The sequence below is a fragment of the Lissotriton vulgaris genome, chromosome 11, assembly GCF_964263255.1.
Source record: "Lissotriton vulgaris chromosome 11, aLisVul1.2, whole genome shotgun sequence".
Classification (NCBI taxonomy): domain Eukaryota; kingdom Metazoa; phylum Chordata; class Amphibia; order Caudata; family Salamandridae; genus Lissotriton; species Lissotriton vulgaris.
Window position 1 is genome coordinate 1,016,060,157 of NC_141699.1, and position 16,373 is coordinate 1,016,076,529.

The window sequence follows — 16,373 nt, forward strand, 5'->3', positions numbered from 1 at the left end:
CAGATGTTTAGCCAATGAGAGGAGTAGGTGCTCTTCTGTAGGGAGAGCTATACCCATGTCACTGTGTTTGTTGCTGAAGACCTCGTGTCCACTTATCAATTTCAATGCCTGTAACCATGTCCTTCTCTTGAAGGATAAGTAATTTGAAGTGCAGAGGGAACCCCGGTTGTGTACAACTGTGTGTGTGTGTGTGTGTGTGTGTGTATGTATGTTAGAGGTTTGCAACTTACTGCAAGCTTGTGCCAGATGTCTAAAACAGGCTGAGGTTTTATGAGAGGTAATGAATCGGTGTGGATGGAGATGAGCTGTTTCTCAGCAGCGCAACGGCATCGATGTGTGGATTTTGGCAGCTGCAGCCCTATACACCCTTCCTAAGATCCAGGACTAGATTGAAACCACTTGGCAAGGAAAGACTATCAGTCTAGGTGCTGTAGGCAGATGGGTTGGAAGTCTTTGATGTCCCTGAGACTTCAAACAGGAGGCAAGCCAGCATGCCCTTGGAGACACTTTGGTTCTGGGTAGGAGAAATGCAGGTCCAGTCCTTTTCACTCCCAGGCAAGGAGGGCAACAGGTAGTAAGTCAGCACAGCATACCAGGAGTCCAGCAGAGGGACAGTTCTTTCAGCATCATAGCAGTCCTTTTTCCTGGCAGAGTATGCACAGGTCCAGAGGTGTACTGAGTTAGAGGTGTCAGGGGTCAAGTACTTATAAGCAAATGTGCCTTTGAATTTGAGAAACGTCGAAGAGAGGCCTTAGAAGTGTACAGAGTACCTTCCTTTCTTGCCTTGGCTCCTGGTTCAGGGACAGAGCCTCCCATCCTGCCCAGAATGGCCCATCAGTATATGGATGGCCCATCAGTCACAGCTAAACTTCCTTTGTGTCCTTTGTGTGTCTTTCTAGAAGGAATGCACAACGTTGAGCTTTCTCCCTACCCAGACATGTAAACAAAGACAGACAGAAGGCACTGGATATGTATGGGACTTTTAGACTCTGTCATTTGAAGTGGTAACATCCTTAAACCGCTACACATTGTCATGTTTAGAGATTTAGCACAGCATCCGATGCATGAGTTACCATCTCCACTGTATGACGAACTTGAGAGCTAAAGCATGAGGATCCTCCACGATTTGGTGTGATGCTCACTCCATTGTGACTTGATACCTTTCATGAGTTGTTATACAATTTATTGTTCAAATGAGACCAAATGCTTTGGAATGACAACACATGTAAAGATGTTAGTTAGGCATAGATTCTTCTAGAATGGGACAGAGGATGGATTACCTCAGTGCCGATAACCACTGTCAAGGCGATCCAGTGAGCCAAGTCCCAAATCTCTTTCAAATAATTGCTTAGGGTAAAAATAAAGGATCATCATTAGAGAAGGTGTGTAACATGGGACAAAATTTGGAGTGGAAAAATCATATATAAGGAACAAAGTCTTAAAAGATCTTGACTGCTACTCTGACCAAACCACTTGAACATTAGAACAACATTTGAAACAAGCATGCTCCTAGAAACTTTGCCATATCCACTGTCATAAACTTGGACATTAGAATATGCATGTATTCATTAATGTATGTACATAATTGTTTTGTAAAACTCCTGGAGATGTCTTGCAGCCTCTTCCATACATTTGCAGCTGTCATGTGCCTGATTTTTCCATAGACTCTATATAGGTGATGTGGATGATGCAGGCCATTAATTGGAAGAAATGTTGAGTCCTGCCCCTTCTTGGTTAGTCTGCATTAGCTTTGGTTGGGGCTTGAAATAGTTATGGGCCTAACTGTTTTCATCCCAAGCTTTTTGGAGTTAAATATGGTGAAGGCAAGCAATTAAATGCGCTTTTTATCCATTCAGCCTTCAGTAAATGAACAATTTATTTACCCCAAAACCCGTCCCAAGATGCTGGTTTTTGGTTCAGGGAAGACCTGGCTTTGCACTTCGGGCTGGACTGTGCCTAAGGGGCACAGGGTCAAGTCTGATTTGCATATAGCTGGGTCTGAAATGAGATGGTGAAGTGAGCTAAAAACCAATGATGGATTCAACCCAGATCTGTGACTGGGGGTGAATGTCTCAAAAGTTTCAACGCTTCTTCCGTCATCTCCTTGTGTTTCCTTTGATCACGTAGAGCTAGACATTAAAAACTGACATATCTTTGACAAACACTACAATCTGATGAATGCTCTACACATATTGTAGTGAGCTAAAATACTTGGACAACACTATTACCATTCTTTAGGGTGAACTACTAAAGAAGAATGCAAACAAATGTACATAGAAACGATCTAGAAACCTATGAAAGGGACAGTACTCCACCATCTGTACAATAAGGGCACAGTTTGTGAGCACCTCTAGTTCTCTGGACAGGTCCAGGACCTCCCTCCTGTCAAGAGAGAGGCCTAGGCCTTTGCACACACCCTAGATAGTATGAGACAAAAATTAGCTTGAAAATAGCATACCAGATACTCACAGTAGGGCAGGCAAGGCAGAGGGACATGACTGTACATGATGCTAAAAATGTCCCCAATCTAAAGTCAGTTTTTGCCCATAGAAGCTGCCTATAATCAAGTTTGACGAACTGTGAGAAATCAAGAAAGACCACAATTTGGGACAGATTTATTTTGGATCATAATTGATGGGCTATCATCCTCCCATTTTATGGCTTTAGGTTATGGAGATATATAAATATATGCAATGGCTATAAAAATAAATGTGGCCAAATAACATTTAGAGCAAATGTACTAATAAATTCACATTTACACATGTAGCATTACAATGCATAGACCTTGATGTTACTTGTACTACAATTCAGCAAAAACACCTTGAGGAAAACATTGTTTGCAGCTTCACAGATTGCATGTTACAATGTTTGTACAGTGGAAAACAACTCTCTTAATGGCCAAGGCCTCCTCAGTGTGCTTTTCCCTGATTGCTCAAATTAAATGATTCCATCCTGCTTTTATTAAATACCTTTTTTAAACCAATAACACCTGGAAATGGAGCATCATCTTCTTATAATTCACAATATATCACAATATACCTCAAAAGGTGCTCCTAACCTTTTACCTACATTTACCTTGCCATTGTACTACATATCGGTTTTTGTGCTGACCTTTTACCTAGTTAGGTGCTGCGTACATTTTGTGTGGTTTACCCTGAAAATTGGCCTATTTTATTATGCATGATGATCCTCAGATCACAGCAGGATTACCATATTCTGCATAATAATTGTGTATAAGGTCCATCACTATCGTCATCCTTGGCCGGCATGACACAGCAGGGTAGAATCCCTGAGGGTACCTTTTGGGTATATAAGCACCGTATCTTTGCTGGGGCAGGCAGAGGAGAAAGACTCCCATAGTGACACTCTGACATGAGACGGTAAGGTTCCGGCACACAAACACTCCAGCACGCAGTGGTCTGACATCCCTCTCGGAGTGTCCATCTCGAGACCGAGATGGGGTCCTTCGTTCTCTCACATCAAGTTATGGGATTGGCTTTATCCTAGGGGGATTCTTGGCTACAAGCTAGGTAAACTTAGTTTAGATACATCTAGTTAGGGTTTGCATCGTAGGATTACGCATTATTACTGTCATGTATTTATATGTCTGCATATATCCATTGTTTTAGCACTATGGTAGATTCTACTATCTATTTTCTCTGTTGGTGCTCATAACCATATATATCTGTTTCTGTCTTATGGCTGTTGCAGCGCACATAATTACATTAGAATAACGCTGGTTCAATAAATGCTTATTAAAAACGTTCCCATTGTTTATTCTGTGTATCTTTCTGAGAAAGTGAGCAAGAGTTACTGAGCGAAATAGTACAGTACTGTTTCCAAAATTCCTGAGGGGATAGGTTGTCATGTTTGATAGTTGCCCGAAACTATTCTTTCCTTGGTCAGAGGGGTTCATAGTGGCATCGTATAGAGGCGAACATCTCCGGTAGGGCTGTCTGGAATCAGTCTGGACACCGAGCCCACAGTTTATGTTGTCTGAACGCGCAGATCCTGTATAGATTTATAGAACTACATGACATTGCTGTGTAATGGCCCTTCCAAACACTCATCAATAGTAATGATAAATAGAATATTACACTTGGGGTAACATGTAAGAACTTATTTTGCATTCGCAAACAGGCAGATTGACAGAATTGGCCTGTTTGCGAAAAACAAACAACGTTTTTTCTATGTATAAAACTTTATTTTGTGATTCAGTAACCTGTAGCTGAATCGCAAAGTGGGTTTGTGATAAATACCGAATCGCCGCAGCATGTATGAAAGTTTTATGACTGTGAATGCGGTTGCAAAATATTAGCATTTTACCACCAACTTGCAAATGGGAAGGGGTCCTCAAGTGACCCCTTCCTCTTTGGGAATTGTGGCAAAAAGCAATCATGGACATGGTGGTTGGCAGACCCTAGCAGGCCACCATCTCCATGATTTTCGCGATTCCTATGGGGGTCGTAAATTGCGACTTAAGGTCAATTTGCAAATCCCTAAGAATCGCTATTTGAAACTCTTGGAGTTTTATACATTAAGAATAGCGATTACCTAATAGAGATTCGTAGAACATCGCAATTAGGTAATTGCTGTTCCTAATGTTGATACATGTGGCCCATAGTGCCTCTGCATATATACTGTATATACTTATAGATTTAGCGCTATGCAAATATCCATTAATAAAAGTGTGTGCAAGCGTCCTATGTATATGTTATTTGTGTCCATCCAATGAAAAATACCACACGAAAAGTGAGTAGAATGGCTGTAAGACTGCAGTGCACATGACACGTGCAGTGGCCTCCTCTGAAGCTTGGAATAAAGCACGACTTAATAGGAAACATTTAATCTATTATCAGCATATTTGTCACTATTCGTTTTCTGATTTAGTGTCAACCTCTTACAGAGAATAGAATACTTCTTATTGTTTGGAGTGCTTGGGGCTTTTAAGGATGACCCTGAAGTCCTGAGGCAGACACTTACCAGTTAAATCAAAGTTATGTGCTCAATTCCGAGACAAACAGCAGCCAGCTAAGCAGAACCGAAATCATTAGAATCAATCAATGCAAGTGGCCATTGCAGGTCATAAGCATTCACATTAAGCTATAGAAACTGAACACTTCACCTCTGTGCTTTCAGCTGTACCTTCCGAGTAACACATGCTCTTAAAGCAAAATCTTGAACAAAGTAAATATAAAATGCATAGTGCATATGCACAAATTGAGAAACTCAAAACAAACACTAATGTAAATTCGGTGCACGTGTTTTCTTTTCCAGGAAACCTCGACGAAGCTCAGCAACAGTGGAAAATAGAATTCCACCGCTGGAACAATTACATGATGGACTGGAAAAATCAATTTTATGATTACAGCAGCAAGAAGGAAAACTGTGCAGGTCACTAATTAATAGCTCTAACCTTTCCAGAATGTCCGCATTATTGTTGATTGGGGCAGAGTAAAGGTAGTTATCTGGCATGTCTAATCAAGGACCACACAATGTGCATCAAAAAGGATATTAGGGACATTGCATTGATTCTGAATCTCCTTGGACCTGTGACATATACTGGATACCTACAAGCAGGTACAACACCCTTCCTCTTCGAGGCCTGAGGACTTGCTGTGATTGTGGACTTTACAATGGAACCATGCTTACTCTTTTGTACACTTTGTACACTGAAATGGAAAAGTGTATAACCTTTAGCTAAAAGATCACTACAATTAAAGTGCAACACTAAAAGTAAAACTGTATTTGTCATATTTAGCCTAGTACTTAAAAAGCACACTTAGGACCATAGAGTCCTTTTTCAAAATATTCTAATGAACTATTTATTTCACATGAGCTGTTGGTTCGCTTAACGAGAAGAATGTATTCGGAGATGAAGTAATTTTTTTTATTTCAAATAAAAACCCCTCTGAAGTTAAATGTACATTATTTATTTTTGGATACATATTACATATCACCTTAATCTTAATTCTTAATGAATAAATTGTAGCATGACATATGATAGCATACATATTTTTAAAGAAAATTAATGAACGTTGAAGAATTGTTTTTACATTTTGTAAAGCTGCCCCACATAAAGAAATTAAACAAGCTTTAGCAAAGGCAGTGGGTCTAGCTTTATTATACTAACGCACATGAACAGATGCATTTACAGTTGATATTTGCATGCATTTACCAATGCTGGGAAATAACGCAGCACATAAGGAGTGTTTTCAGTATAGAATGCATATAGGAGAAAACAATGAATGTGATAAACAGCGTGATGATTGAGTGTACTTTCAAATGTAAAATAGCCCCTCGTGCATTCCAACGTGACACTTGCCAGCATATGGAATTGTTTACTGAATATCTAATAGCATGAGGTGAGAGAGATATACTTCTCTGGGCAGGCCCAAAGACCCACTGTATGAATGTTTTAAAGAATTGGTAACAATAGGTGAATTGACAGCTGTTCTGTCAAGGAAAACTGAAAAAAATGCTTTCCCTTAGTTTTTGGGAGGTTTATGAATAATATTTTTAGATTTACCATAACGTATCACAATTCTACCTCACAGCAATCTCTGTTATAGCACATTATGATATTCTAAATTTGTGGCCATTAGCTACGGAGTTCTCGTTTATGCTTCTTTGTTCTCTGAGATTGGATTAGGTTTGATTAAAGAAAATATACACCTTCGGGTTACTTAAATTCCCAGACCAGGAAGAGAAAGTGATTTCTGTTGTTTTCCTTCGATATTTGGAAGCTGAATTTACAAAAAAACAAATGTTTAGCAAGACATAAGCGTTTCAACATTAACAAGTACATTGAACCCTTTATCCCTGGATTAATGGGCGCTTGTTTTATGCAGAGCTTCCTCTAATCTGTTAAACTGCAAACATTGTCAAAGAAAGAAAAATACATGCAGATGAAATCTACCCATTTATGCTGATGTTTAAAAATATATTCTTTCATGTGTTGAATCGGTAACAATAAATGAGGCCTGTGATTTATGTAGAACCCCAAAAATGACTCAACTATGTATTTTTCACTCTTCGAACTGGGTAAATATATTTATAAATTATAGGGAAAAATACGCTATTGGGCTACAGATCATGAACTAATTGTCACAAATTTCAGTGATGTTTCTAAGATAACTCAGAGGGGAAATGCAAATAATGAACAGAAGTTTTTCTTAACTCCTAGTTATACGTCCTTCAATTCCTCTTGCTTAGAACTATAAAGTGCCTAACATTAAACTTAGAGCTGTATCATACAACTGTTATTTAGTCAAATGTGTATTGGACTGATATTGTCTTGAGGAGCATTTAATTAATTCTCAGCATTTTTCACTTCACCATGATTTCATTCATAATACTCACCATGATAATTCAGTGGAATTGATTTGTAACAGAAAATGTACTGATTCCTGAAAAGACGTAGTGGTTGTTTAATTATATTAATCTTTACATTGAAAATTGAAAAACTGATTTTCAAAAAAATAAAACAGCATCCTACACAAACCAGGCAAACACATATATATATGAATGTTTGTGTGATGTACTTTTAGGATCTTAGTGAGTGAAAATAAAGTTTATGATATTGATGATGATATTTGCAGATCTCAACGTTGGGGCTTGTGACATTTCATATTTCAATCAGTAAATATGTGTCAATGAGTGTCTATTACCCTATACTTTGCCAATTGCAACACATCAGTACATTGACTCACCAATATATGCAGAATTGGTTATCTAACTGCAGTTTACAGAAGATATTTATGTATGCCACAAATCAAAATCATTAAGCATATGTCTATGTGCACCATTGAAGCATAGTGGTATCATTGAAAAAGTCTAATGTGAGTAGCTCATGCTTTTCCAGTCATAACTTTACAAGCTGGTATTTGTAGCCATGTGGCCTCCATTATAAAGTCAGGAATACAAGGAAATCCTGGATTGAGTGAGCATTTTTCACATGTACCTGATAAACTTCCAAATATTTTGCTTTAAACATTGACAGATACATAGTGCAGAAGAAGTGTAACACTTATTGATAATAAAAAGAGTTGCTTTGTAATGCAGTCATATTGTTGTGACCTGGCCTAGGACAACACATGGATATCACTTTGGAATGTGGAACACCATTATATTTCTGCCAAGATATCAAATGTAATATCTGACCGATTCAGCTAGCCTTGCCTTTTTGAACAAGAACTTTTACATTAAAAGATGGGTGGGTGATTAGTTTTTTTTTAATAAATACGAATATTTGGTGAAAATGATGTCAAATTATGCACCTTAGGCAATGTGTGTTTGGTTGGTATGGCCATGAAGATTGAATGCAAGGCATACCTCTTAAACATAAGTTCATCCAGAAACCGGAAGATAAAGAGAACATGTCTCCCTACCGCATTTCACTGTAACTGTGAGACTTTTTCAACTCATGCAACTTCCACAGGCAAAAGTTATGCGCAATAGCAAGTCTGTGAAATTTTGCCTGAACATGCCAACATAAATAACAGTTCATGATGATGTGGTTGTGTTATTAAGTGTTTAGCAGATGTTGCTGTTATGGGATCAAAATACACAAAATGCATTTAACAAATTATAAAACAACTATTAAATATTTACAGAAAGATCGTATATTTTAAACATGTGGTTGCTTGCATAAGCACTTTGAATATATATATATATATATATATATATATATATATATATATATATATATAGATATATATATATATATATATATATATGTATGTATCTGCTTTATTTCTTTTAAAATTTCTCTCAAAACACAACATCACTCCATGCCCCAACATTTATATTTATATTTCTTATTATTGAATTAAAAAAGAAGTCCTATATAAAGAATTTAAATCCACATGAATCACAACCAAATTACAATACATATGTAAATATTTAAATGGCTTCTTTCATATTCATCAATTTCACAATCAATATAACCACAATAGTAATAAATAAGTTATCAAAACACAGTGGTATGTACCACCCTGCTCAGTTTGAATATATAACGTATACATTCTAAATAAAGAAATGTATGATTATGTTTGTTTTATAATTTGGTTGAATTTGTTGCAGTATAATTTCTTGCTATTCTAGTCAATCTAATATTTCAAATCTTCTCAGTTCAGGATATTTTTTTCAATAACCTCATGGGATTTGTCATTATTTCATGAGATAAATAATGGAGAAACCATGACTTAATAGCCTTTCTGTCCGCTTTGGAACTAGGAGATATGTGTCCTAACGTAATTTTGTCTAAATCTGTGTGAATGCAATTATCTCCCTGTGCCACCTTTACTCAAAGCACCTGGATTATTAATTTTATAGGAAAATTAGAGGAGCCAGATATAGCTGTTCCCAAGTAAAATGTTCTGTTTTTTTTTTATTATTGATGGTATTTGGGAGCATAGGTGTATAATATACTGGTGTCTCAATTTCATCTATTTCATTTAATTTTTGTGTGAATCCAGAGCATAGGTTAAAAGGAATTAAAACAAATAGGATTAATAGGACACAACGGTTAATACTAAAGTCAACCAATACAGTTTTCAAATGAACAGTGGGAAATAGTATGTAGTGTAAGGTGCTAGGTTCGGCAATTGTTTCAGCAATTACGATTTTCACTGTGACGTCTTCAGAAATAAGGAACTCAGAAGCAGATATAATAACATTGTGTGCTAGCTTTGCATCACAGAATTGATGCAAACCAGTGCAACATGTTATTTAGAATTTACTTTCCAACACAACATTTGTTTTGCTCAGAAAGGGGCCTTTAAGTACATCAAAGCAGTGCTTTTCACTGCTGCACAACAGGTGAAGGTTCCATGGGTGGCACATGGACATTCACATGCATCCATCCATGGGGTTTGACTCAAAGCCCTATCTACAAACAATAGTATACAGAGTTTTACACTAAAAGCTAATGCCTTTTTTGGAGTGAAATTAACTCAGAGAGATGCTTTTATTTCTCAGTGTCCAAATTGGGAAAGTCCTACCATTTATCTAGGCATAGTATTTTGTACTGGGAGAGTACCCTTCGAGTACAAAACCAATGCTAAGTATCACACATTCACCCTTTCACTATGATGTAAAAGTATAATTGTGGTACATGCAGCCTAATTGTGAGCCAGCACTAGGGAGCGAGCAGGATAGTGCCTTATCTTATTAGATAAGGTGCTTTACTACTCTCTCCCACTCATGCAACACAGCACAGTAACTTTGGATGCTACACTGCATGAGGTTTTAGAAAATATATCCCTCTATGTTTTCTCAAAAAGCAAGCATTGTACAAATAGCTATAACAATACTTTGCATATCCTAAGAGAACCCAAGATCTTTATTTTTCACATTAGAATAATGAATTAAACTCATTATTGCAAGACACACTTGCAATACAAATCTTACTAATAAATTAGCACAGGGTTTTTGGCAAAGTACTTGGGATGATCCAGTATCACACATAATAAATATAAAATTCGAATTAGTGATGATGTGGGTTGATAATCCTTTCCAAGTAATTAGGGTTTTGTAGTTGCCTTAAAAACAGTAACCTATTTTATAAAAGAGTGGGAAATGCTTTCCAAAAAAAACTATGAAGAACCCATCATTGTTTAATCTTCTAAAACTAGCAAGGGGGAAAGATTTAATGTTCTTTTATTATGGAAAAACAAAAGTCAACTGTTGAAATATATATGACTTTAGGAAACTGTAAGAAATTGGGTTACTGGTTGGGGAGGCTGCAAACCTGCTCAAAGAGAAACCACAACACTTGTCAGTGTGCTCAACCTGTGCTCAAACCCCCTGGTAGCTTTGCACGGAGCAGTCAGGCTTAAATTAGAGGTAATGTATAAAGTATTTGTGCATCCTTCAAACAGTAAAACAGAGAAAACAAGAAAAAAATGATTCCAGATTAGAAAAATTGAGTATGTTTTAATTAATAAAACAATGGCAAAATTCCAATCAGTAGGGCCAGAGATGTACAGGTTTAAAGATATCAGGGAAAATAGTACTAAAAAGCACAAAGTGTCAACTGTCGATAACTGGTTCCACCAGAACGGGACAAAGACCCAATTCAGGCCAACTGTGATGGAGCGCAAACTGGCTACAAGGAACCAGTTCTTCTCACTCAGGCAAGGGGCCAGCAGGAAGCAGGTTAGCACAGCAAGATAGCAGTTCCTTCAGGGCAGCAGTCCAGCAGTGGGGCAGTACTTTCAGCAGCACATCGGTCATTTTCCTGCCAGAGTATCCTCAGGTCTAGAAGTGTACTGAAGATGTGGTGTCTGAGGTCTAATATTTATACCTGGTGCTCTTCTTCTGGAAGGTGGGTAAAACTTCTAGAAATTCTTTTTGAAGTGCACAGGCTTTCAGCCTCTTCTCCCTCCAGACTAACTACATGCAGTATGCACCCCTTTGTGTGGAAGTAGAACACATCAAATTCAAGTTTAAATAGGGCTGTGCCCAGCTCCATCCTCCCATCCTTCCAGTGATGGCCAATCCAGGCACACCCTACCTCTTTATCGTTTGTGGCTATCTTGAAGATATACACAAAGCCCAGCTGTCAGCTACATCCAGTCAGGTGACCTAAAGAGAAAGGCTACAGGCACTAAATGGCTAAGGCAACTTTTTAAAGTGGCCTTTAAAAAAATGCATTTTAAATTCCGAATTTACCATGAGAGTTGATTTTGAATTACAATTTCAAAGACGCCAAACATGAATTGCTTACCTGCTCCCATTTGACAACTTATTAAATGTAATAAGGTTTATTTTACTATGTCAAAATGGTAGTTTAAAATGGCAAACACAAGGATATGATGGACGGAGCACTGAAACTTTTCAGACACTCATCCCCAGTCACAAATCTGGGTTGAATCCATCATTGTTCTTTAGCTCACTATGTCACCCCTGTTTAGATCCTGCCATATGCAAATCAGTCTTGACCCTGTTCCTCATGGTCAAGCTCGAACTGCCAAGCCAGGTCTTCTCTGGACCGAAAACAAGCATCCTTGGACTGGTTTCAGGGTAACATTCCTCATCAACCAGGCTAGCTTGAATCCAGTGCCAGAGTGAGCAAGAGATCCATGCCTGGGCATACCCTGCCGACTTAGGGCGAACAAAGCAGACACAAGGAAATGATTGATGGAGCCGGTCCAAGGATGCTTGTTTCCGGGAGATGGCAGTAGTCCTTTTATTGGTCCAAGCTAGTGACTGGATAGACCATCAGTCCCAGGATGCACCGCAAAGTGAAAGGGCCCATCAGCCCTTCTAACTCCAGCAATATCCATTCTTTGGTAAAAACTTCTTATCCATTTAAACCATTCTTAATCCACATTAATCCAAAGTTTTGAGCAAGATGAAATAGTAGAATCCATGAGTTTTCATAGTCACTTTTAATGTCATCTTACACATTCCAATGTGCAAAAAACGCAGTAAAGGTTGCTTGAAACATAATTCCTCTGAATGTTAAAGTACTTTTAAAAACCGAATGCATTTCCGGCCAGTCCCTTTGTCAGGGGTGACTAAAACATTAATATAGAAGAAGATTCTATGAGGATACACTTAATTTATTATATCTCCAACAACTATAAACTTGATGCCACAATGGTACCTAAAGCAGATACCAATTGCTTAACATGCCAGTGTAAACAATACATTCTCCCTCCCAACAGATGATATACATATATGACTGCAACTTATCAAATACATTCTGTAAAGTGATTCCCACCCCGTGATAATAAACTCCACTCATGTCAATTGGAACTAACCCTTGTACAACTCCTGACCTTATATGTCTGCTCTCAAAACTTTGTTAATCTTAAGATCATTTTTACTGCATCTTTAAAGATAAACTTGCATCTATTCAACACGACATGTGAATAAACATCAAAAGATGAACAGAAACAGAACGTTGTGAAAAAATAATACAGTCAAACGTGATGAAAACATCATCTGGATGCCAGTGTGCAGCCCCACCAACAACCATCCTAAATACCAAAATGTGCACTTCCCCTTTATATTGCTAACATAATTAATGCCATGTGACCTATGGGCTGCAAAGAAAACAAACGGTGGGGCAGATTTACAAGGAACTGATGCATCTGCATAGATGCGTCGGTTTCCTTGTGTCAGCGCCGAATGTCCTTGCTCCACTATGGATGCGCTGTATTTACAACACAGTGCTCCATGGCGCAAGGATTAACAGATGCATCAGAAATATTGACGCATCTGTTGGCACAAAAGTGACACATTGCTGGAGATGCTCATGAAAGTGACGCAACTCCAGCAATGCGGCACAATAGATGGGTCTGTCCCATTCAAAAAACCCTTCGCCATTCCGAATGCCTGGTCAGAGCAGGCGTAGGAGTTTTGATGCAGTGAAGGCATAGAGTGACGCAGTGAAACCTTGTAGATTTCACTGCGTCAGTCCTACATAGCTTTTTGTGTGGGAACGCCCACCCTGCATACATTATACCTGACGCAGGTATAATGTGATGCAGGACTTTACAACTTGACGCATCTCCCTAGATGCGTCACGTCGTAAATTGGCCACAGTTTTTTATGCCGCCGCTGCATCACAAAAGTGACGCAACTGCAGTGCAAAGGTGTTTCAAGGGGCTTGTAAATCTGCCCCAAAATACTTTAACATTAACATACAATGGTTAAATAAAACCTACGTTATGTGCCAATAAAGGTGACCAAATCTTTAGCCAAAAACGACATATTATTGCATCAGTGTCCCATTTAGTGCATGCCTGAAAATGGTATAATAAACATCAATACTACCATAGATTTACACGCATTAGTAGAAATCCACGAGAGGTACCATTGTTCTTAATCTGTGCTGGATATTTTCATTCACACATGCAATAATGTTAATCTGACAAGATGTTATAAAACTAGATGTTACGTGAAAACATATGTCATTTATCTGTTTCGAACATGGGGTGCAACTGCAGGGCACAGAAATAAGTTTGGGCTTTGCAAATAACAGAACTCACACCCTGACCAGTGTGACAGATTGCAGCTCTAGCAGTTTGAATCTTAGCATGTAGGGCCACATGTAAATGACTTAGCATCCCATACCATTTTTGTTTAATACCTGACTGTAAGTCTTGACTGCTGAAGACTCTTGTCATGCATGGACCGAAATTTGGGTATTGAACTGATAATTTCCTTTGCCATACATCCCAAGCGATGTTGGAGTAGAGAACAGTATATCACATATGATGCTGTAAATGCGAGAAATCAATTCCCTAAATTGGCACTTAGTTTTGAGAGAGGGCATTATTTCAGAAACAAAGTGTATGTCAATGTCCCTAGACCAGAATGTAAGTAGCAGGCCAATTGTACTTCTGGGTTTAAGTTCCTAAAAAGGTTTCCAATTAACCATTCTAGATCAGGTCATCAATAACATTAATCCCTGTACTCCTTTCATTGTAAATCACAACTGCCAACAATGATCTTAGTATTTCCATATAAGGAGGCCAAGGGTGGACGTGCAGTCTATACCAATCTATTTGTGGATTGAGCACAGAATGGGAATAGTGTTGTCTAAAACTCAGTCGGTGTAACATAACAGCTGATCACAATCTTCTTAATATAAGATAAAAGATGTCTCTTGAGCTTTACCCAGGACAATTATTATGGCTGGTCAGTAGCATGCAAGCGATGTGGGCCTATTGATGTTATGAGTAGGAGAATTTCATATGCAGCAAAACCTCCATGTATGGTTGCAATTTGGAAGGCTGGAAACTAGGTCTGATATTACCCCAAATTAAAACTTTTATTATCAGATTAATTTCAAACGGATTGGAGTTTCGGCTTGAAACAATAGCATGTGAAAGACGTAAGTGGATCACAGTGCAATATACATTTTTTTTGCAGTTTGTATCCTGTCTCACTGAGATGCCGGCAGACCAAGCCACCAGGTAAAGTCATCAACTGTGTGTTGCAGTAGAAGTCATATATTACCTAGAGCCATGTCTTTGAAGCTGTTATTATGGGGGATATCTAGATACTTCATCTTCAGTGAGACCCAGTGAAAAGGGTAGCTCACGAACACTGACCTTTCAATTAGTTTGGACAGTGTTAGGGTTTCACTTTTAGTCCAGTTAACTTTGCACCCTGAGATGTAACTAATTCTTCTATCAGCGATATGAGGCTGGGGATAGTTGTTACGGGCAACAATCATAAGTACATCATCAGAACATATGATTTTCTGTGATGCCACAGGTGTTGCTACCCTTCACAGCCATGAATTGTTGTATTTAAACAGCCTGGGACCCTAGCACCAGTTTGAACAGTAGTGTGGATAGTGGATCCCACTGCCATCTACACCTCTAACAGGAAAAGCCTCTGAAAGGAAGTCATTGGAAATTATTTGCACTGTAGGTTGCTGACACAGTGATGATGAAGGTTGCCCCAAGATCTGCCTTCACTAGTTTCATACAGATCTAGTGCCTGATTTATATGGGTGGAGGGGGAACTCTGTCACAGCAGCAACAGACCTCATTTCCTGCCAACATAATGGTCCGCCTGCCCGATTTAAATTCAGCTGGACCATGGTTCGACAACAGCGGGGGCTAGTCCATCTTTGCCCTAGTCACACTCCTCCAACATAATAAGGGCAGTCAGAGCCGTACGTCTGACCACCGAATTTCAACGGCCATCATCGCTAGGAAAATCCTGGTGGTAAGGGGCACTGAAAAGCGCTCAGTGCTCCTCTCGCCTTGAGAAAATACCTCTTTTGGATTTTCTTTTTGAACATAAAACTAAATTGTAAGTTTGATGTACAGCTCCATCATGTTGGTGAAACCCCCTGTCAATCTTACAAATCATTGTCAGGAAATACCATGACAGCGGGCAAGAAGATATTTCAAAACTTGGCAGGGTGAATACATTATTCTGTCGCCCTAGCAGAGGATGGGCCATACCCAAATATTAACCCCTCCCATGCTCATGACGAGCTGAGCTCATCATGAGCCACGGAACTCCGTTGCTCATGACGAGCTCAGATCGCCATGGCCCATGGAACGCTCAGGTGTGGGGAGAATTCCCCTGCTGTGCTGAGCGTTCCACGGGAGCCACTGCACCTGTGACAAGCTCACCTCATCATGAGCACAGAGTGCCCTGTCTGGTGTAGTTGGCATACTAAAAAGTCCAGGGTTTTCTTCAAATCTTTAGTGTTCATAGAATTCCCAGTTTCGTCCATCTATCGTGATCGCCATAGTTGCTGGATTCTGGAGGCCATAATGGATGTCTGATATCTGATGCTGTGTGTGAAGAGATATGTATTTCTTCCTCGTTATTTGTTTCCTGTAAAAATTCTGTGGAAATTAATATGTTATGTCTTGTAAATGAAGGGCCAG

At 38.8% G+C, this 16,373-nt stretch overlaps 1 protein-coding gene across 1 annotated transcript in view; it reads left to right on the forward strand.

Annotated features, from left to right (window-relative positions):
• BCHE (butyrylcholinesterase) overlaps nt 1–7,516 on the forward strand; it is a 213,597-nt gene extending 206,081 nt beyond the window's left edge. Inside the window, exon 4 of the mRNA XM_086944334.1 lies at nt 5,278–7,516. Within this exon, the coding sequence (XP_086800460.1) occupies nt 5,278–5,402 (125 nt within the window). The 3' untranslated portion in view covers nt 5,403–7,516. The remainder of the gene's footprint in view (nt 1–5,277) is intronic.
• The last annotated feature ends 8,857 nt before the right edge of the window (nt 7,517–16,373 follow it).